Source organism: Pelodiscus sinensis, chromosome 1 (genome assembly GCF_052426305.1).
Source record: "Pelodiscus sinensis isolate ZL-2025 chromosome 1, ASM5242630v1, whole genome shotgun sequence".
In the NCBI taxonomy this organism is placed as follows: Eukaryota; Metazoa; Chordata; order Testudines; family Trionychidae; genus Pelodiscus; species Pelodiscus sinensis.
This window is the reverse complement of record NC_143052.1, coordinates 165,850,120-165,872,445: the sequence shown is the minus strand read 5'-3', so window position 1 is coordinate 165,872,445 and position 22,326 is coordinate 165,850,120. Positions and strand designations below refer to the sequence as shown.

The window sequence follows — 22,326 nt, the reverse complement described above, 5'->3', positions numbered from 1 at the left end:
CAGGACCAATTGGCAGCGCTCCAGCTGCTCTGCTCCAGGGTCCAAAACAAAAGCCTAGTCTGCTGGGGGGGGGGCACACTAGCCACGCCCCCCCCCCCCAGCAGACCAGGGACACGGGGAGCAGAGCCGCAGAGGCAACGGGGTGCCGCGCCTCTGTGGCTTTGCTCTGGCAAAGTCTCAGAGGCGCGGGACCCCCCCCCGCGGCTGCGGCTTCAGTCCCGGTGCCTGTGGTCTGCTGGGGACGGTCCCCAGCAGACCACAGGCACCGGGACTGAAGCGGCAGCAGCGGCGGTTCCCCGCGCTTCTGAGGCTTTGCTCTGGCAAAGCCTCAGAAGCGCGGGAACCCGCCCGGTGCCCCTGGTCTGCTGGAGACGGTCTCCAGCAGACCAGGGGCACCAGAGCAGCTTACGAATGGGGCTTTCTCGCCCCGGAGCTCACAGGTAGCAATCCGCTACCTCGACCTCCGGGGCGAGAAAGCCCCATTCGTAAGTGCGGATCCGACATAAGTCGGATCCACGTAAGTTGGGGACTGCCTGTACTGATCAATGGGAGCCAAAGAAGTGGTGTCTGCAGGCAAGGACACCATGTGGAGACCCCCCAGCCCTGCCTTTCTCAGGGGCTGCAGGGACATGCCAGTCACTTCCAGGAGCAGCAATTACCATAGGGATAATTACTCCAGCCACACCAGGTTAGGCATTTTAGAGCTCCCTACTCAGAATATTAAATTTAAGCATAAGAGAAATGAAGTTATGAAATGCATAGACCAGTCAAAAATCAAAAATAACACACTTTGCAGGCAGTAAAAGTAAAAACAACCCCCTTGTGTGTGTTCGGTTGTGAGATGAGAGTGAAGGACAGTGTGTGTTTGTGAGAATGACAGACACACACTCAGCATGTGCCAGTGGCAGAGATTTACACTGCCAAGCTCCCTCCATCCCCTTCTCTCTGGGGAGATAGGATACAAGAGCGGGGGGAGGAAGGACACCCTGCCATCAGCACCCATTTCTTCTCCTTCCCATACTCTGCACAGCAAGCAGGAGGCTGGGAGAGGGGGCAGCTCCAAGGCAGAGGGCAGGAGCAGCATGCCAGTGGCTGGAAGAGCAAATGAAGTGCCAGCGCTTGATAGCTTTCTGACCAAACCAGTCAGGATCATCTGTCTCCAAGATCTACTAGAGGGCAACCACTGGACTAGATGATTTCCCACTGTGGGTGCCTGGGGAGGGGCGATGCGGGGAGGGCCGGTCAGAAGGGTCACCCAGGCGCCAATTAGCATGTTGGCAGGGGCGCCCTGCACCTCCTAAGTCACCCGCGTGCCCCACCCACCCCGCTTTGCAGTTTACGGGTCTATCAACTAACCCCACTTGCACCCGGGAAGCTGCCAGACGCCGAGGCGAGGCGAGCCACAGGCTGGGGCGAGGGAAGGGCGCGCACGGACTCACGAGCAGGGGGCGGCAGCACCGGGCCGCTCGGCCAGAGCCAGGCACCTCCCGCCCCGGGGAACGCGCGGCGCGGGCCCGGCGGCAGCTCACGCGCCCGGTCACTGACGCGGGGCCGGACCCAGCAGCCTCCCCCCGCCCGGCCCCACTAGAACCCACCGGAGCCCTGGGCCCTACCGGCATCCACCTCCTGCGTCGTTACCTAGGAGACCACGCCGCCGTTCCGCCCCCTCCCCCTCCCGCCTTAGCCCCGCCCCCCGGCAGCCCCGTCCCCTCCGGCACTAGCTCCGCCCCCCCGTCAGCCCCGCCCCTGACGCGCTAGCCCCGCCCTCGTCCCCTCCGCCAATCCCCTGCGCCGAGAGACCCGCGGCGCAAAACGGAGCCCAGCGGCTCGGTCCCTGGGGCTCCAGGCGCGGCTGGTGCCGGGGAGCGCGCCGCCCGCACACAAAGTCACGTGTTGCGGGAGAGTCAGGGGCGAGTCCTCCTCCTGTCCCAGGCTTGTTCAGCGGCCTGGCTGCTCCATGATGCCTCCCAGCCCTTGCCCGGCTTTGGGCACGCGCATTAGGAGAGCAAACGCCTGACCTGTTCCTGAATTGCCAGCTCCGGAGATAGCCCGACCCCACACACCAAAAAGCCCCCAATGGTGCAGATCTGAACTAACTCTTGAGTGGGTGGGATTTCAAAATCTGCCTCTGAATATCCCCTGTCATTGTTGTGGAAACTGACACACAGATTAGGGGAGTTACCCTAAGATTGCAGAGAGACTAAACTGAGACTCAATACAACGATAAATCTAGCAGGTCAGATGGCTGATATCCCTGTAATATATATAAAAAACCAACAAATGGTCTGGTAGCACTTTATAGACTAACAAAACATGTAGATGGTATCATGAGCTTTCGTGGGCACAGCCCACTTCTTCCGATGACCAGAACTCCCAGGAAAGCTCATGATACCATCTACATGTTTTGTTAGTCTATAAAGTGCTACCAGACCATTTGTCCTTTTTTCTGTAACAGACTAACTCAGCCACCCCCTGAAGCTGCTGTAATATCAAAGCATCTTTCAAGTATTTAAAAACAAGGCAGATGCATAGAATAGCCCTCTTCCCTTTTCCTGGCCTTGAGGAAAAAAGGATCTGTTGTAGGTATTCAGCTATTACTAAGGGACAGGGAAACCAATGGTACAAGTTTTGCATTAATTTCTGAACATGGCAAGTGCTGTGGCCATCTCTTGTGGAAATAAATGCCAAGGTCTAAAGTGGGCAACTGTGAAAGTTCTCTCCTGTGCTCACCTTTAGCTCCCTAGTCACCATTCCCATGGTTCCAGTGGAACACCCAGCTGTTATGGATGCTTATGGTTGGGGAAGGAATAGTAGTCTTACAGGTTGTCAGTGCTGTGATAGAATGTTTTGAATATAAGGCTATATCTAGACTATGGAGCTTTATCGGAAAAAGGTACACAAATTGCCCTCTGCAATTTGCATTCCTTTTTCCAATTGTTTTTTCAGAAGAGGCTTTTCCTGAATTTTGGCCCGTCTATACTGGGCCAAATTTCGGAAAAGATTCCTCTTTCAGAAGAGCCCTTCTTCCTTATGAAAAAATTTTGGAAGAGCAGACGCATTCACTGGACATGGCGGAGTTTTTCTGAGATACCTCTGCTATCCTGGAAAAACTCTGCAGTCTAGATGTAGCCTAAGAGAAGGAACTTTGAGTTAAACTGTTTTGAGAGCCCACTACAGAGAGCAGAACATGAAGGGATGTGATGATGGTAACTCAAGTTCCCAAGAAGACAGGCACATAGTGGTAGATGAAATGTATCAAACTGCACAGCATGTGGAATAAGTATCAAACCACTTAGGATCTAGATATTGCTCCCCGTCTGTGCTGCAGCCACGCAGCTGTGGTTCTGGTTCTTCTCTGGCCAAGTCACTCGCCCTGGCTGTTCTCGGCCAATGGGAGGGCTGCCTTCTCCTTGCCCCCTCCCCAAGGGGAATGTGAGAGGCAGAAGAAGCAACAGCCCTGGGGTGAGCAAGCAGTAATGCCAGCTGTTTTGTATAGCAAGGTCAGTTTCCTCACCTGGGTGCAAGCAAGAGTTAGGAGTGACCAAGGTGCAGGGGTTAGGGGTAAAGGAAGAGGAACAGGTCTTTGGGATGAAGGGAGGGTGGGAAGTCCATGGGGGCCAAGGTCAATGAGAGGGCATCACACCCACATAATGTTGAGCACCGAAATATGTTTGCTCAGGGTGCCATTTTCCCTAAGGCCAGCCTTGAGGGGAGCAAGGGGTGAATATTTACTACCTCTGAAATGACAAAAGTTTTGGGTTTCAATTGACAGTATAGACAGCCAGTGTAAAGAGAAAGGTTTTGTTTTCTATTTTTCAAATTAAGGCTTGTCTACATTGGCACATTTTGTCACCAAACATGTCGTCTGGAGACAAAACAGTGAGAGCATTTACACTGCAATGTGACTTTTGTAATGAAATACACCCAGTTTTGGCGATAAAAAACTTCCACCCCTGGGAGAGATGTTTGTCTTTCCCCCTCCCTTTATTGCCAACAAAAAGCCAGTGTAGAGTCTGATCTTTGTTTTGTTGAGAGAATTGGCTTCCACCAGTATTCCATAATGCCTGACCTCACTGTGCTTAGTGTTTTGTGATCTCTGCTGCCCTGCAGGCATGTGCCCTCCTCCCTTTCAAAGCTCCGGGAAGTATCTGAAAGCTAAGTGAGCTGTTCCATTTGAGGAACAAAGAGAAAATCATTGAAGTGTTTCTCTTTTGCCCTGCTAGCAGGTTGTTGCTGTGGTAGTAGAACTAGAGAGACTGTTGTGCTGCTTTGACATTCCTTAGTATGGAGAGCTCACAGCGCTACAAGAGAGAATCCCAAGAAGTGCGAGATCACTTCTGCCTTCCTACAACTCTGCATTGTGGGATGCTTACCCACATTACTTTGCTCTATCTGTTGACAGGGTGCCAGGAATTGTCGAAAATGGGAAGCAGAAAAAACAGTTTGACTGGTTTTCACTTTTGGCAACTTCTGCATGTCGACAACACTTTTGTCTCCAAACCCTTCCAGTGCAGACATAACCATAGTCAGTGTTTGAGAATTGAACCTAGATTCTTGAATTCACTGAATTGATAAGAATGACCAAAGGTCTCACTACTGTCAGAATTAAATACAACATTCACTTTTTACTTTATGCACTGTTGTAGGCCAAATCTTGCAGTTGTTACTAAGGGAGCTTTTACCAAATAAGGAAGCAGGGTTTAACTCCAGAAATCCAGCATTCCACTATTATTAACATTAGTTTTGTAGTGCATGTAAGGCATTATGAAGAAAAAACCTGCTCATACTTTTATATTTTAAACTTTTGGGGGGCAAGATTGAGTATTTTGGCTAGCATTTTTTCCTTGTATAAATATGGCATTATGTGAATATTAAAACAACTATAACTAGCATTTGTTAAAAACTTGCTCTGCCATGTGCTATTGGAAAATCAAATCCCTGTTGCCATTTCAGAAAAGGAGTTGCAATAGAATTTTTCAGTGAAGAACAATGCTCACAGACCCAGTGTATTGACTGAATAAAATTACAGAGGTTATACAGCAAATTTTAAAAAGTGTTCTGATTCAGATAAATTGTGCTTCTTTTTCAGGGCACGCTGCTGTTATGTATATAGGATCAGATCCTGCTGATTTCTGCAATTTGGGGATTATCACAGTATGCTATGGTTCTTTAACAACTTTATCAACTGTGTGTGCATTTTCTAAAGACATTTATCAGAGTACAAAATCAATAGTGATTTGATGGTGCCGGGGCACCATTTCAGATTTGGTGGGGGCAACTTGTGCATATCACAATGGCGGACAACTTAGCCGTTATCTGACAAGAGCACTATATCTAATTACCATATAAACCTGTGGTGTCCAACACACTAGCCACTAGCCATTTGTGGCTATTTAGCCAGTTGTGTGTGGATAGTTGGCTCAGAAAATTATTTACATTTTCAGAATAATGTGGCTAGTTCTGAGATCTTATGGCAAGTAACCTAAGGGACACTAGTTAGCCGTAACATTTTAATGTATATTCTTACTTTGTTACTAACTCTGTGGAGAGACACACACCCCATCAGGACTCCTTCAACTGTGGAAGGAGTCTGGGGTATAGTAGGTTATAGCAGAGAGCGGATACATTTCAGCTCTATGTAAGAACACCAGAATAGCTACACTGTATCAGTCCAATGGTCCTTCTTGCCCTGTATCCAGTCTTCCAACAATGGCCAATGCCAGATGCTTCAAGAGGAATAAACAAAAGAGGCAATTATCATGATCCATCCTTTGTCACCCATTCCTAGCTTCTGGCAAACAGAAGCTAAGGACACAATCCTTGACCATCCTGGTTAGAAGCCATTGATGGACCTATCCTACTGGAACTTATTTTGTTCTTATTGGAACCCTATTATAGTTTGGGCCTTTCCACCATCTTCTGGTAAAGAGTTCCACAAATAGATTGTGAAAAAATAATTTATTTTGTTTGTTTTAAATCTGCTGCCTATACATTTAATTGGTGCAACTTGTTGAGTTATGTTAATGAAGGAATGAATAATACTTCCTTATTCTATTTTTCCACACCATTCATGATTTTCTAGACCTGATTTTCTAAACTAGATCTGCATACAGTATTCAAGATGTGGGCATACAATGACTTTATATGGAAATAATATGGCATTTTGTCTTATTATCTAGAGTTCTTTGAGGGAGTCAACAAGCATGTTGACAAGGGGGGGTCCAGTGGATATAGTATACTTAGATTTCTAGAAAGCCTTTGACAAGGTCCCTCACCAAAGTAAGTTGTCATGAGATAAGATGGAAGGGCCTCTCATGGATTGATAACTGGTTAAAAGACAGGAAACAAAGGGTAGAAAAAAATGGTCAGTTTTCAGAATGAAGAGAGGTAAGTAGTGGAGTCCCTCAAGGGTCTGTCCTGGGACCAATCCTATTCAACCTATTTATAAATGATCTAGAGAAGGGGAAAACAGTGAGGTGGCAAAATCTGCAGATGATGCTAAACTGCTCAAGATAGTTAAGACAAAAGCAGACTATGAAGAGCTTCAAAAGATCTCACAAAACTAAATGCTTAGGCAACAAAATAGTAAATGAATATTAATGTTGATAAATGCAAAGTAATGCACAATGGAAAAAATAATCCCAACTTTACATACAAAATCATGGGGACTAATTTAGCTATAACCACTCAAGAGAGAGAGATCTTAGAGTCATTGTGGATAGTTCTCTGAAAACATCCACTCAATGTGCCGCAGTAGTCAAAAAAGCAAACAGAATGTTAGGAACCATTAAAAAAGGGATAGAGAAAAAGACAGATAATATCTTATTGCCTCTATATAAATCCATGGTATGTCCACATCTTGAATACTGCGTACAGATGTGATCACCTCACCTCAAAAAAGATATATTGGCATTGGAAACAGTTCAGGTAATGGCAACAGAAATGTTTAGGGGTTTGGAACGGGTGACACATAAAGAGAGATTAAAAAGACCGGGATTTTTCATTTTAAAAAAGAGGAGACTAAAGGGGGATATGATAGAGGTCTATAAGATCATGACAGATATGGAGAAAGTGAATAAGGAAAAGTTTCTTGTTCCCATACCGAAAGAACTTGGGGTCACCAAATTAAATTAATAGGTAGCAGGCTTAAAACAAACAAAAGGAAGTTTTTCTTCATGTTTGAAAAAGAACTGGAGAAATTCATGGACGGATAAGTCTATAAATAAATATTAGCCAGAATGGGTAGGAAAGGTGTTCCTAGCCATTGTTTGTCAGGGACTGGAAATAGATAACATGAGGAAGATCACTTGACGATTACCTGTTCTGTTCACTCCCGCTGGGGCATCTGGCATTGGCTACTGTCAGAAGACAGGATATTGGGCTAGATGGACCTTTGGTCTGATCCAGTATGGCTGTTCTTATGTTCTTATGACTTCTAACGTATCCCTACCCCATTTAGTCATGTCTTTTCCATGATGAAAAGTCCCAGTATTCTCTCCTATTTATTCCTAACCATTTCTAATGCCCTTTCTGTACCTTTTCCAAATACAATATATCTTTTTTTAGATGGGCTGATCAGATTTGCATAAGGTATTCAAGATGTGGGCATACAATGCCTAGCGGCAATATAGTGCAGGTTGGAGCCCTCTGGTCCGGTACCCCAGGGACCTGAGCTGTCTCAGATCAGAGAGTTTGCCGGTCCAGGCGAGGCTAGTGCTCTCCTGCTGGCTGCTCTGCTCCTGGGCTCCTCTTCCTGGGGCTTCCTGCCCTGCTGCTGGCTCCACTAAAGCTGTCTGCCACAGCTCCCCACCCTGCTGCTCACCCGCTGCCCCAGGGTCTCCAGCAGTTCCTGGGAGGGACTGCTTGACTACTGCCAGTCTCACTGCCGCAGGGTGTCCTTCGGGGCTCCCTCCTGTTAAGGGCCACCCAGCCTGAGTGGGGGCTCCCGAGCCGCCACCTGGCCCTGCTGATGTTGGGGGTTCCCTGGCAGGGGCTGGGGCTCCCCAGTCACCGCCTGGCCCTGTTGATGCTGGGGGCTCCAGGCCAAGGTGGGGGGCTTTTTGGTCCAGCAACATCCCTTGCCCTGCCAGACCACAAATGTTGCTGGACCAGAGAGTCCCGGATTTAGGAGGTTCAACCTGTATTTTGTCTTATTACATATTCCTTTCTTCATGATTCCCAATATTCTATTAGCTTTTTAGTTTTTAGACTGACGTGCACATTGAGCAGATGTTTTCAGGGAACTATCCACAGTGATTCCAAGATCTCTTTCTTGAGTGGTAACAGCTATTTTAGACCCCATCATTTTTGTATCTATAGTTAGGATTATATTCTTCCATGTACATTACTTTGCATTTATCAACTCTGAATTGTATCTGCCCTTGTGTTGCCCAATCACCCAGTTTTGTGAGATCCCTTTGTAACACTTTGCAGTCATCTTTGGATTCGTCACTGTTTACCCCTTTTTCAGGAACATTTATGAGAAGTTTAACAGCAGTGGTCCAAATTCAGATCCCTGGAGCACAACTCTCATTCCCATTCCACAATGTTTTTATGATGATCTAATGATCCTTCAATTGCTTGAATGCACAGCCTTTTGTTATTCTTAATCACCCTGCCTCCCTCTTTTTATAATGAGGGCAAAGCTGCAAGCAGATCAAACTGTTGCATTTAAGAACTGCCTCTGGAGCTACGGCATGGGCTTTAAGCAGACCTCAAGTATGAAATCCAGAGATCCAAACTTCAGGGGGGCTCCTGCCCCGTTAGCCTCCCATAGTGACATGTGTACTAGCGTTACATTGAATAGGAACCATTCCTTGTTAAGGACCTCATAAAGTATCCCAAAAATTTGAAGTTTTACACATATCTCACATATGTTTTAGTGTATATCATAAGCATAAGTTAAGGTAAAACAAAAAGCATGAACTCAGAGATAACCACCAGTACTATAACTTTTATTTGCTAATAAATATCTTAATAAACAGGCATACCCCATCTGTAAGACCTGGTAATGCCTCTTAGGAAATCATAGAAAAATAAAATACAATAATAGTCAGTAACTTGTACTTTGTACAAAAATCTTATTATGTTGCTCAGCAGGTAGCTTTGCCAAACCCCATATTCATTTTGCAAATAGATGGCATATGTAATGCAATTCATCTTAAAAACTCCCCAGTTTTGAGAGCTGAGCAGTCTATTACACAATTAATTTATAGGCATGCCAGCACATGAAAATTTACATGGAACATTATATCTCCATAATAGTAGATTTAATAAAACGGAAAATAATAATACCACCTTCAAGTAAATATGAACTACTTTACTTCTGGTGTAAAGTACATAGTTGGGATAGAAGCTAATTTAAATTTTCTATTTCATAGTTATTCCTACAACACTGTTATATCTTGAGAGAAACCAAAATGCATTTGGAACTATGTGGGAGGCATATTACACCAAGAAAGGTAATTTTGAAAGGTGAGGAAGTCCCAAGAGGAAGATAACTATGCCAGCTGTGAAATGTTCTGTGTGTCAGAAATGTTAGCTCTCACTTGCTGTTTGCAGTATGAAACAGGCACATTTTTCAGTGTTCAAAATCATTGAATGGCACAACTTAAAGATACAACATCCAAGGGCCACATTTGTATGGGAAAAAAGGTGAGTTAGATACAGGTAGTTTTCAATGGTCAAATGTATCTCTAAGGAGAAAGGAAGCAATGCCAAAACACAAGTGTTAGATGGGGTATATATAAACAGGTGGTTTTCAGAATATCGATAAAAGATTTGTGCAGAGGCCATTGTTTATTGTAAAATATTTTTCAAGTCTGATTATACTGTAACTTTAGATGTCCTCTAGCTTTTAAGTTTTGACACAGCTGTTTATATATTGCCTAAAATGTCTGTCATCAAATATATATTTATATATACACATACGTCAATACATTTTATGGCTATGCTAGAATAGCAAACTATGATGAGCAGTCATATTTAATCATGTACAACCTAATTTCACAGCAAAGACAAGATTAAAAACCCCTTTGAATTCATATATGTTTAAATCCCAATACACAGAATTAGAGGCTATCCTGAGAAAACATACTAAGCATAAATAGAAAGACCACTACCTTCCATGTCAAAATTAAAACTAATATTTTGTGGGTAACAACTATGTTTTCTGTATATTTTCTCTAAATAGAAATAGCATATTTTTAAAAATAATCTTAAAGATAAAATTAGATAAAGTAGAATTATTGCTATCTTTGATCAAATTAAAATTGCTTTACTAGAAGATTCCATTGCCAATAGGTAAATGTAGTCTCACAGCCAGATTTTCAACATCACAAGACCTTTTTTTTTCTGCTGCATGGGAATGTTTTCAAAGTAGTTTTGTGCTTCCGCAAACTACACACATGATTTTCAAGAGGTGCAGAGTGCCTGCCAGTCCTATTGAAGTCAATAGGAATTACAGGTGCACAGCACCTGTCAGAATTGGGCCATATGTTTGCTGGTTTTATAGGTTTTCAATCACAGTGGTAATAATGTCCATGACGTATTCTGTACTACTAAACTAGTTGGGGGTTTTGACACTGACTTCAATTGGAACAGGAACGAAGCCTTAGCTAAAAATTGAGGACCACATTCATCCTCACAGTAGTAACTTTTATTGGAGTTATCCCAGGGACAAATGGTGCCATCACAGTCTGAGAGTGGTCCTTTGCTTCCATGATAAGCGTTGCTGTAAATTATAGAAGGCCCTAAAACAATATGTAGTTTTAAATGAAAAGGTTCTGGTGGTTCCAGTTTGACTCACTCTTTTGAGGAGTGGGGACAGAAAAGGCATTCTGTCATAGGCTCTACTAATGGATGATAGATGATTGCCTTAGGAATTTTCAAAAGCAGGTGATCACAAGGAAATATGGGTTTGACTCAGGAGTCCAATAAAGAGTCCAATAAAGAGGGCTGTCAAGTTATTAAAATTAATTGCAATTAATCACACAATTAAAAATTATTAAGCAATAATAGAAACCCATCTATTTAAATATTCTTAAGACTTGAGTTGAATAATATAGCTATTTTTTAGAAGTTTCACATTGGTCTTTTCTTTGCATTTTGTCAAATCTGCAGTGAAAGTGTTTTTAAAATGAACGTGCTGGGTCATCATCTGAGAGTGCTATTACATGAAATATATGGCAGAATGTGGATAAAACAGCAGGAAATATACAGTTGTCCTCCAAGGAGTTCAGTCATAAATTTAATTAATGCATTTTTTAACAAGCATCATCAGCATGGAAGCACATCATCTGGAAAGGTAACTAAAGCATGAAGAGACATATGAATGTTTAGCATATTTTCCACGTAAATACCTTGCAATGCAGCTACAAAAGTGCCATGTGAATGTCTGTTCTCACTTTCAGGTTACATTATGAATAAGAAGGGGGCAGCATTAGCTCCCATAAATGTAAACACTTTTCTTTCTCTTATTATGCGTCTACTTATTATGCGTATCTTATTTTGATGCTATTTGAAATAGCTTATTTCGTCATTTGACCCTGTCTGCACAACACCAAATTTCAAAATAAAGCACTATTCTAAAACGTACCTTACTCCTCATAGAATGAGGTTTACAGAGATGTCAGAATAGCGAGCCTGAAATAATGGGCTTGCCGTGAAGACACGGGATAGCTATTTCGGATACTCCGGTATCCGAAATAGCATTGCAGTGTAGACATAGCCTTAGAGATTGGCTATACAAGGACTGAGTAGACTTGTAGGATCTAAGGTATTACATTCTTTTATAGTTGAATGTAGTTATGTAACAAAAAAAAATCTATATTTGTAAGTTGCATTTTCACAATAAAGAGACTGCACTATAATACTTGTTGAGGTGACTTGAATAATACTATTTCTTTTATCATTTCTACAGTGTAAATATTTGTAATAAAATAATATGAAGTGATCACTGTACATTTTTATTCTGTGTTGAAACTGAAATTGATATATTTGAAAATGTTGAAAAAACATCCAAAATATTTAATACATTTCAATTGGTATTTCTGTTGTTTAACAATGCAGTTAAAACTGCAATTAATAGCGATTAATTTTTCAAAGTTAATTGCATACGTTAACTGAGATTGATTGACAACCCTAATTTTTATTTTCTCTTTACAGTAAAACCTGTGTTATCCGGCACACTCGGGGATTAGGGCGTTCCGGTTATCCAAAAATTCCGGTGATCTGAGGGTCCCATCACCCTAGGAAAAACCAATGGACAATAATAGTAAAACTCAAGTTTTTAATATTGGTAGTTTTGTAGTGTAAGGCAGCTGGTCTCACATTTCTATTTTGAGTTAAAGATGATTAGTACTTCTTAAATAAAAAATTGTTAAGCCAATCACGGTAAACCAAGCCAGGCTGTGCACCTGAAGATGTGACAGTACTGTGGTTGGGAGCAATGCCGATTAACAAAGTTTTCTGGTTAACAAAGCGCCAAATAACAAAGGTTTCACTGTATTTGTAACAGCACTTTTCCTTAACTGACATCAAAACCATGCTAAATGATTTTAAACCTATCACAGTGCAATAAGGTTTTTTTTAATCATTGGAAATATCTGTAACATACAGAGAGGAAACAGAAACTACTACAGAGAGAAAAATTGCCAGTAAGGAGTAATATTAAGAAGAATAGATCATAGATTGTCAAGGCATGCATCACCTTAGGGAGGTAAAAAAACAAGATAAAGAATTACTGTATGAATTTTTGCATTGGGTTGGTAGGTTCTGTTTATTTGAGGTGATTTTCTTCTAAACTGGATAAATTAACTTGTGGATATTATTTCTCAGGAGATAAAGTTACAGAATTTCTAGATGTACTCCTGTATGCAGTACATTATTTGAAGGGTTTTTTTAAAGCAGTATTTATTATGGGCTAAATTAGGGCAGACCACTTCAGGTACATAAACAGGGCAAAGAGAGTACAGAGAGCATCCCTTCCCTTCCTGCCTGCCCCTCCAGATCTCAGCTCTGTCATACAGGAAGCAACCATAAGGTAGCTTCTAACACAGGGGTAAGGCAATAATTCTAGATGGAGGGGCACTACAGAAATTTCTGAAGTGGCCCTGAAGTGGAATGGGTGGGGCCTCAGGCAAAAGGGGCGGGGCCAGGACATTTCCATGCTTCTCTGCCCACAAACCCTGATTGGCCTGGGGTGGGGGGTATGCATGAAATCTTTGTCTCCCACCCTCACCAGAGAGAACCACCAGATGTTCTGAACTTCTGGCAGTTCCCTCTAGGTGCCTGCACCCCTGGTGGCAGGAAGAGACTGCGTGTTCCCTCTAGCCCCAGGTTAATCAGGGCCTGGGGACACAGGGAGCGCAGGAAGTCTCTCACTCCTTGCCCCCACCCTGCAAGGGGGCGCCACGCACAGAGTCAATGCCAGCTGTTCAGTTAACTGCCCCTCTGATTGGTCTGGGGGCATGGAGAGTGTAAAAAGTCTCTCACTGCCTGCCCCTACCCTGCAAGGGGCACACGGTGCTTAGAGTCAACCCTGGCAGTTGACTCTAAGCACTGCTCGCCCCTGGCAGGGGAAGAGACTTTGCATACTGATTGGCCTGGGGGTGAGGGAGCGGTGGAGTGTCCACAGCCCAGATCAACCCGCTTGGCGGGCCAGATCCAGTATATGGAGGCATGTTTGCCCACCCCTGTTCTAATACTTCCTGAACTAGTATCACAACTGGTTATACTCAGTGTCTTCTTTCCACCTTCAATTAGTGTATCTTTTCCTTTTTGCACATCAATCCCCTACCTCTAAAGGCCTGATCCAGAGCCCATTTCAATCAATTGACATATTTTCACTGGTTAAAATGGAATTTGGAGAAGGCCCCAACTGAGAGTGTCCCATGTCTTGTATATATCAACAAAGAATTAACAACAAGTCCTGTTTACATCGCAAAAGAGTACGGTTATGGTTACTAATATAAGTCTGGCCTTTAGCAACAATTGAACAATATTAATAGAGGGGAAAATACCCATTTGTGGTGTTTAGACTGATCATTATATGTATAATATACTTTGAACCTCATGCTCCCCTGATGGAACTTAATGACAAAACTTCCATTCACTTCAGTTATGAGCAAGACTGTACCCCACTGACATTTTCCTACTGTCCCACAAACTTCAGATCATCACACAATTACCTCAGGAACTACCTCATTACAAGATTCTACTCTGCAATACATAATTCTTTCTAGAGGTGTTTTAGATGCATTAGATCAAGTAGATGGAAACGTTTCCTTAACTGTACATTCTACAGCACTGAACCTGCAGTTAGTGCTCAATAGCCAGCATACTACGTAATCAAATTATCTTAGTGTGATAGTATTATGAAAATATATTACTTCACTTAGGCTGATTTGAAGCACACTATCTTCATATTCACAACCAGAAATGAGACACCATCAAAAACCTTGGTTTCCAGTTTGGCATTTCCCAAACTTTGAGTGTGTTAGGTTCCAGGGTTCAGGTTGTCTAGGGCCTAGTCACTACAGTATATGGCTTACATTTAAATAAAGTTTTCTTCCTATGTTGTCTAGGGCCTAGTCACTATACGGTTTACATTTAAATAAAGTTCTGAACTTCTCCAAAGTTTAGGAGTTTGAGTGGATCCAGGATTTTGGTTTGATTTTCTCCCTGCTTCATATATGCTAGGCCCACTAAATCATCACTGATGAAGAGGCCTTGGTATGTATCCATTAATTTTTTATTAGTAAATCTGGAAAATTAGCTAACTTCCTGTTGTGCATCTAAAAGGAGAATAGTCACAGAAACAAATGACATTTCCTAAATAAAGATAGCCAGGAATCAACCAAAATCTTTGACATATAAAAGAAAGATATAATCAGAAGATTTTGTAAGAAAGCCACACAGATTAGACCTCTACTCAAATAAACAAAAAATGTATTGAAGTTGAAATGATTTTGGGATGAGTTTTTTTACTATAAAGTTTTCCATATCCTTAGTTTCTCAGGAAATTATACAGGGATATTAGAAGATGTCTGTGTGGAACAGAGGAAGAGTTCAGAAATCTTTTGCAATAAGGGAAAATTAAGAGATATTATTACAGAACATCTTAAAAACAAACAGAGATAGTCTTATGTGAACTGGTGTCATATTATTTAATATAATAAAATAAGAAAATTGATTTGTAATCTCTCAGAGTTTACTGGTTTTTAAAACCAAATGTTATTACCATAATAAGCTTTTGTCTATTATCTTTTCTAAATATGAATTCCTCCTGTTGAAAATATCTGGTAAGTATCACTGCCTTGAGACTTTCCCTTAAATTATCTGGAAGTAGGAGGATGAGATCCTATAAGATGACAATTAAAAGAGAATAATTGATACTGTATAAGCATTTTGGGGTATTACAACAGGAGATCTCAGCCTTTATTTTATAATATGGACCAAATCTTAATCAAGAGACTGACTCAAGAACACATCCCCTCTCATTCATCCCCACAGCAACTATTCACATGGGAAAGTTAAATATTTTTAATGTGATTTAGTGACTGGAATTAGGACAAAGGCCAATATTATATGACCAGCCATCTCTCCATAGATTGCAGTTTCAAAACCACTCTTTTGCACTTCTTAATATATTTGCTTTGGGATGTACATTTTCATATAAGGCGGCAGGAACTATACACACATAATTCACACTGGCTAAAATTTTTAAAGCTGACTGGGGGGATTTAGCTACACAAATCCAATTAATTTCACAAAAGTTGTATAATTAAATTCAGTAGTCCACTTTAAAAATCTCTATTACAGTACACACACACACACACACACACACACTTTTTTATAGCCATACTGTAATCTGTTTAGTCTGTAATACGAGGACCTAAATGACACCATAATATTTTTGTCTGAACAGCATGTACTACTACCTGCAAAATATTATATGTGATGGATGAAGAAATTTGTGGATTCCAAATGCATAGAATACGTTTTTTGGGCAAGTGTTTTGTTTCTCTTATAGGGCACTTCAGTAGGATTTAAAAGTGCACTAAATGGGGATTTGGGGATTTCTTTGTTAGAAGACAATCCCCTGATAATATAAGCAAGTGTAGCCAGCTCAGTTGCTATCTGCTTTCTCCCAGTCAGTGCAGAGGGTATTCCAAGTTGAGTTAGATTCATGAGGGCATTTGGCCAGTGTGCTATGCTACAGCAATCCCCAGATGCCTGTATGGCCTCTATGTGGGACCATTCCAAGCAATACAAATTACTTGCAACTACTCTAACTTCTGCTGGGAGCCAGTTGCACTATCAGCTAACCCCAGGATGGGTAAGGGGAGAAGGCTGGAAGTTATTTTAGAACCACATGTGGGCCTGTTTCCTATTGCACTGACAATAAGCTTGGTGCAGCTAATGATTCTGTCCATTATATCTAAAGAAACAGAAACAGATAACTCTAAATTAATGATTAACAAAATACTTCAGTGAGCCATGTTTAAGTGAGGATCAGTGAGCGGATGTCTACCAATGTTTAGGACCAACTGAAAGGTTGGTAATCCAAAGCAAAAAATCTGATCATAATTCATGCATTTTGAATTTATGTTTGAATCTTCTATTTTCATATGTTGTCATAAAGTCCCATTTGGTGGCTTAGAATAAACATAATATTTACAACTGAAGCCTACATTTGAGCCGCAATTAACCATGTATAATTTATGTTGAAGAAAAACAGAACAAAGGCAACATATTCATTAGGACAAATTTAAACACATTTCTCCTAATTTCCTTTCCTTTTATCTCATAACCTCTCATGTTCGCAATTAAGATAATGCTACCTATCGTGAGCAAGTATCTCAGGGATAGAATATATTATAGACCCTGGCTTCTGTAGTTACCTCATTTCAGGTAAACTGCCAGTACTATAGACTAGGGATGAAATTCATCCCTTTGCAGAGGGCCAGTGCAAGAGCTGTATACTATCCAAGTATCATCTGAATCCTATTTTGCAAGCTTAAATGGCGCAAAGAAGCTAGGTGGGTCAGTTGCAGATGAATGTATTTCATTCTAGATTAATGAAAATAAAATCAGTGAGACGAAGGTATGTGAAGACTTCACCTATAAACTACTGTCAGTACATTTTCCTATGCCCACATTTTAATATAAATGTTTGCACTAGCCTGTCTAACATTCCCTTTATTATGTGCATTTTCAAAAACAGTTTTGGCTACTGAATAGTGTATATTGAGAGCTTAGATTTTTAAGAATAGCTTAATAAATCAGTTTAATATTAACTGCATAACTAACAGCAGCTAATTTTCATCTGGAAAAGCAGCCATCCATTTTAGTGGAAGCTGCTGGTAATGTTGTGCATACATTTGTAACTGCACAGAAATGTACACGTTTGAAAAGACAACACTAGCAAATTACAAAAAACCCAAACCTCACAACATTTCTTTTGTATGTTGAAACAATGGAGTGGGCATCATGTTCAACAAGAGTTAAAAATGCAGTTTCTAAAGCTGGGGAAATGCAAGTTTGATGAAGATCACTATTACGAAAGAGTTATGCACCATCACCACAACCTAAAATCATCTGTAGAAACCCAGAAACTCTGGGAGATGATCTGTAGGGTTTTTTCCCCTCAGGTAAATGTTTTCACCAAAAAAAAAAAAAAAATTCTCTTTCTTGCCTTCCATGATTACTTCAACTCTTGTTTTTATGAAAATATATTTGATTAATACATGTTTTAATATTATATTTGTTCTATTTAAAATATAATTTCAAAACTGTGATAAATCTGGAAATAAATTTCCATGAGACATATCCAGGTTAACTTATATTTAACATGCTGCTTTGCACCCATTCTTCCAAAAATGAACAAATGTGCATATAAGCACATGGATGCACCCAGATGGTTTGGATTAACTCAGAGTAATTTTTGAACATGCCATAACAAGTTCTTACCTCCAATTCCTTATTACATATTTAAAAAGCTACTTAAAAAGATCTTTTCCCAATCTGACACGTTGATGGAGATGGAAGCAATGACAGGCAACAGGGAAAGCAAAGCAATAAAGGAAAATAAACTTTTCGATTTGACTCTAAAGTTCTTATTAAAAAAAAGGCTTGCAAATGGTAAAAATGGTATGTTTTTTCTGGATAAGAGAACTCTTCAAACAAAAATGTGGAATTTGGGAAGAAATGTATAAGAGAACATAAGAACATAAGAACGGTCATACTGGGTCAGACCAAAGGTCCAGCTAGCCCAGTAGCCTGTCTGCCGACAGTGGCCAACACCAGGTGCCCCAAAGAGGATGGACCGAAGACAATGATCAAGTGATTTGTCTCCTGCCATCCTTCTCCAGCCTCTGACAAACAGAGGCCAGGGACACCATTTCTGTCGCCTGGCTAATAGCCTTTTATAGACCTAACCTCCATGAAATTATCTAGCTTCTCTTTAAACTCTGTTATAGTCCTAGCCTTCACAGCCTCCTCTGGCAAGGAGTTCCACAGGCAAAGAGACAGACTCACAGGCTACGTCTAAACTGGCATGATCTTCCGAAAATGCTTTTAACGGAAAACTTTTCCGTTAAAAGCATTTTCGGAAAAGCACGTCTAGATTGGCAGGATGCTTGTCTGCAAAAGCACTTTTTGCGGAAAAGCGTCCGTGGCCAATCTAGACGCGGTTTTCCGCAAAAAAGCCCCAATTGCCATTTTCGCGATCGGGGCTTTTTTGCGGAAAACAGTACTGTGCTGTCTACACTGGCCCTTTTGTGCAAAAGTTTTTCGGAAAAAGACTTTTGCCCGAACGGGAGCAGCATAGTATTTCCTGAAAAGCACTGACGATCTTACATGAGATCGTCAGTGCTTTTCCGGAAATTCAAGCCGCCAGTGTAGACAGCTGGCAAGTTTTTTGCAAAAGCAGATGATTTTACGGAAAAACTTGCCAGTCTAGACACAGCCAAAGTGAAGAACTAAAGCTAGTTCTATCAAGGGCCCTTGATGCTGGAAACACTCAAACATGTGGTTCTGCTAAGTTCAATGGGGCTTCTCATGTGCATAAAGTTTCTCTTGTGTGTGTGTTTGTGTGACTGGGGTGTAAGCTCTTAAACATAGCAAATTGCCATTAAAGGATACTGGTAAATCTATATCTTTGGGATATCTATTCTCCTATTAGAACTTTAGAAAAACAAAACAAAAAAATTCATCACTATTATTCTGTTAAAATCAGTGAAGTCACACTATCATAAGAGAAAAGTAACAGCAGTGAATCAGACCTAGTGTCTTACTCTTTGAAACTAGTTAGAAAGATAAACCTTTCTGAATCATCTCCTGCTCTTTCTTCTCTGCCTTCCATACAACAGCAGCTCTTTCCCAATGTCGAGAAGTATGTTTTTAAAGCTGCAAATTAAGCAATAAATATCATTATGATTACTTAGTCTGATTAATTCATTTTGTAATACACATACATTTTACTGATTGCCCCAAATGAGATTTTTAACTGAAAAATAATAATGTTCCAGTATATAGTAGTTCTACATAAATTTAAACTATGATATACAAATTAACACAAACCTCTGCACCCAGTTTACATGTGACATGCATGTTAATCTGTGCATGGCTGACAGAGCATGCAGACATGCGCTCATTTCATGGTTCACAGTAGCGCATATCCCATGCAAGTTATGAAAATGTAGCCTAGCATATCTATGAAAATCATCTGAATAGAGCATGAAAGCTTTATGTCTTATAGAGGTACAAATATTGTGTTAGGCCTTTGCATCCATTTTCTTGCATGTAAATATGGCTATTAAAGAGTTCTAGTTTTAAAGAGAATTATCTTAGACATCAGTTAGACATTTGTACTAAACGAAGACCAGCTAATAATAACTAGAACTCCATTTCATTATAGTCTGCTTTTACTTCTAACAGTAAATATATAAAAGTAGACTCAAGGCAACATATTATTACACTGTTATCCTATGCCTTTCTCTCTGCCTACATATAATGTAGTAATTTTAAGCCACACTCTTTCACAGCATAACTTACAGTACTGATTAGTTTGTTTGTGTTCCACTGATCTTTTGTGAATGGTATGGCAGATCTGCTCAGATATGAGGATCTCAGCATCCTTCTAATGGCCGTCCCACAGAACTTATCTAAGCCCTAAAACTACTAAAGTAATGGATATTCTCCTTTAGCTGCAGTAGTAGAGGCCTGAGGTTTTGGAGCAGAAACTCTATAAGTCCACGTCACTGCAGTGTGCAGTTTAGTCGACAACTGAATGTTCTGTGTGACTTAAGAATTGTAACAATAACAGCCTTTCCAAGGGTTACTCACCATGTGGTAGAGGCAGATTTTTAGTATTGAAAAAGGATGAAAAATGGTGGAAAATTCTAATAATGAACCAATTTTGCAACCAACTCTAAAATATAAAGGATAAAAGAATGTCAGATGCTTATACAAATGAATTTAAACCCAGGGCCTCAGAAAGTTTTAACGTTTAGTTCTTTCTCTTTCCCTCCCCAGTTAGTCACACATAACAAGAATTCACTACATGAAATCACTGGTCATTTCTGCAAAGAATTCTAACATTTTCAAGCACCAGCTTACCGGCATTTAAACTATTACAAAGGTAAGGTAACGATATGACCCATACATTTGGATTTAGTTAAGAGATAAAGTAAATATCTATGTCAAACTTTTTTTTTTCTGATTGCACATTTGATATTGGAAGCTACATGATCACAAAACATGAAAGAAAGTCAATTACTTTTTGATCTACCATCAACTCTAAATACATCAATAAGGAAGCCACACCAGGCCAAATTGGCTATTACTTTCAAAGAAGTCCATGAAAGTTTCCCAAAAACTGTTATACAAAATTACACATCCATGCTGAGTTATTCACCAGTGTGTAGCAACAGTCTTGCAGTGCGCCGGGATTTTATTGGCAGGTAACTGAAGGAGGAACTATGCAGTGTGATTAAAAATCCACATTGGAAGCATTAACATAAAAGTATGTTTTTATAGTCTGAACGGGAGACTGTAGTTCTTGAATTTGGGAGAAACACAAGGAAGGAATGAGAATATCTTCCATTTTAGAAATGCTGAGGCACAAAACACAGTTTCTTCTAGCACTTTCATACATGAAATCCTTTCTCCTGTATGTGCATCATGTGTAATCGCAAAGTCTGTAAACTGCTCACTATTCGTCTCTGATGTCCAATGAGTACAACTCCAATTCTCCTAATGTCACTGTAAGATAAAGAAAGGTTAAAATTCATCTTGGATGCATGTCAAGGATTCTAATTGCTTCCATGTATTGCTCAGAACTAATGTAATTCTTGATTAGAATTTTTGTCTGTCTTGATTAGCATATACAAAAATGCTCTAAATGTGCAGGCATTCAAAGGTACAGCCACCTATTCTGTATTTGTATAGGCAACCATTTAGAAAATCACATCTCATAGCTAGGGCATAGGGTTTTTTTGCTGTATCTTGAAGGGTCAAAAATCCTTCTCCTAGCCCCTAGACACAAGTCTGAGAAGCAGGAAGAGAAAAGGAACCTCCACAGGATAGGAGGAGGGAAGAAATTTTTGTCACCCAGCTGCAGAGACAAGCAAAACCACTTTACGTTTACTAGTGCAGCTGATGCAGCACTTTTGCTGCTTGAGGAAGAGGAAAGGCGAAGACCAACAGTTGTAGAGTTACACTGTAGAAAATGAACAGCTCTGCCTATGTTTCTCTCCCAGTCTACTTCTACAATAGGCAGATGCAAAGGAAACACCATGAAGTATCCTGTTACTTCACTGTAGGAAGCACCATGGGCAGCCGATATGGTAGGCAGGGGGCGGCCCGGTCTTCCCAAACCGCCTGCCTGGCTCCACCCATTCTCCATCCCCAGAATGCCTGTAGTAGGCATTCAGGGGGCGGAGTTTTGTTGCCCCCAAGCACTTGCTCTCCCTGTGCTCCGAAGCCAGGAAGGATGGGCCTGCCCACTTTCCTTCCTCCCCATGCTCTGGGGCTGGGAGGCAGATCACGAGACAGGTGGGTGGCACCTGGCCCCAGGGCATGCTCTGGGGCCGGGGAAGCTTGGGTCCTATACTGTCAACCCTCCCCATGCTCTGGGGCTGGGAAGGCTTGGGCCGAGTACCACCCCATCTCCCCGTGATGGGTGTGTGGCCTAGTCGGAAGGAGTGGGACTGGGGGTGGCACTAAGGGCTTGCCTCCCCCAGCCCTACCTTCACCCACTGCCCATCAGAACCTCCCAAGAATTCAGCACCATGTATGGATGAGAAGGACTGTCTTTGATCC

At 41.4% G+C, this 22,326-nt stretch overlaps 2 protein-coding genes across 5 annotated transcripts in view; both read right to left on the bottom strand.

The window, feature by feature from the left end:
* Positions 1–1,689, bottom strand: part of ARL6 (ARF like GTPase 6) — a 40,986-nt gene extending 39,297 nt beyond the window's left edge. The window contains exon 1 of one of the 4 annotated variants that reach the window (XM_075908962.2): positions 1,614–1,689. The gene's annotated coding sequence lies outside the window, so the exon portion shown is untranslated. The other 3 variants (XM_075908966.2, XM_075908954.2, XM_075908972.2) reach the window with 3 other exon arrangements.
* Positions 1,690–8,938: 7,249 nt separating this feature from the next.
* Positions 8,939–22,326, bottom strand: part of EPHA6 (EPH receptor A6) — an 815,765-nt gene continuing 802,377 nt past the window's right edge. Inside the window, exon 18 of the mRNA XM_075908927.2 lies at positions 8,939–21,267. Coding sequence (XP_075765042.2) covers positions 21,153–21,267 — 115 coding nt within the window. The 3' untranslated portion in view covers positions 8,939–21,152. The remainder of the gene's footprint in view (positions 21,268–22,326) is intronic.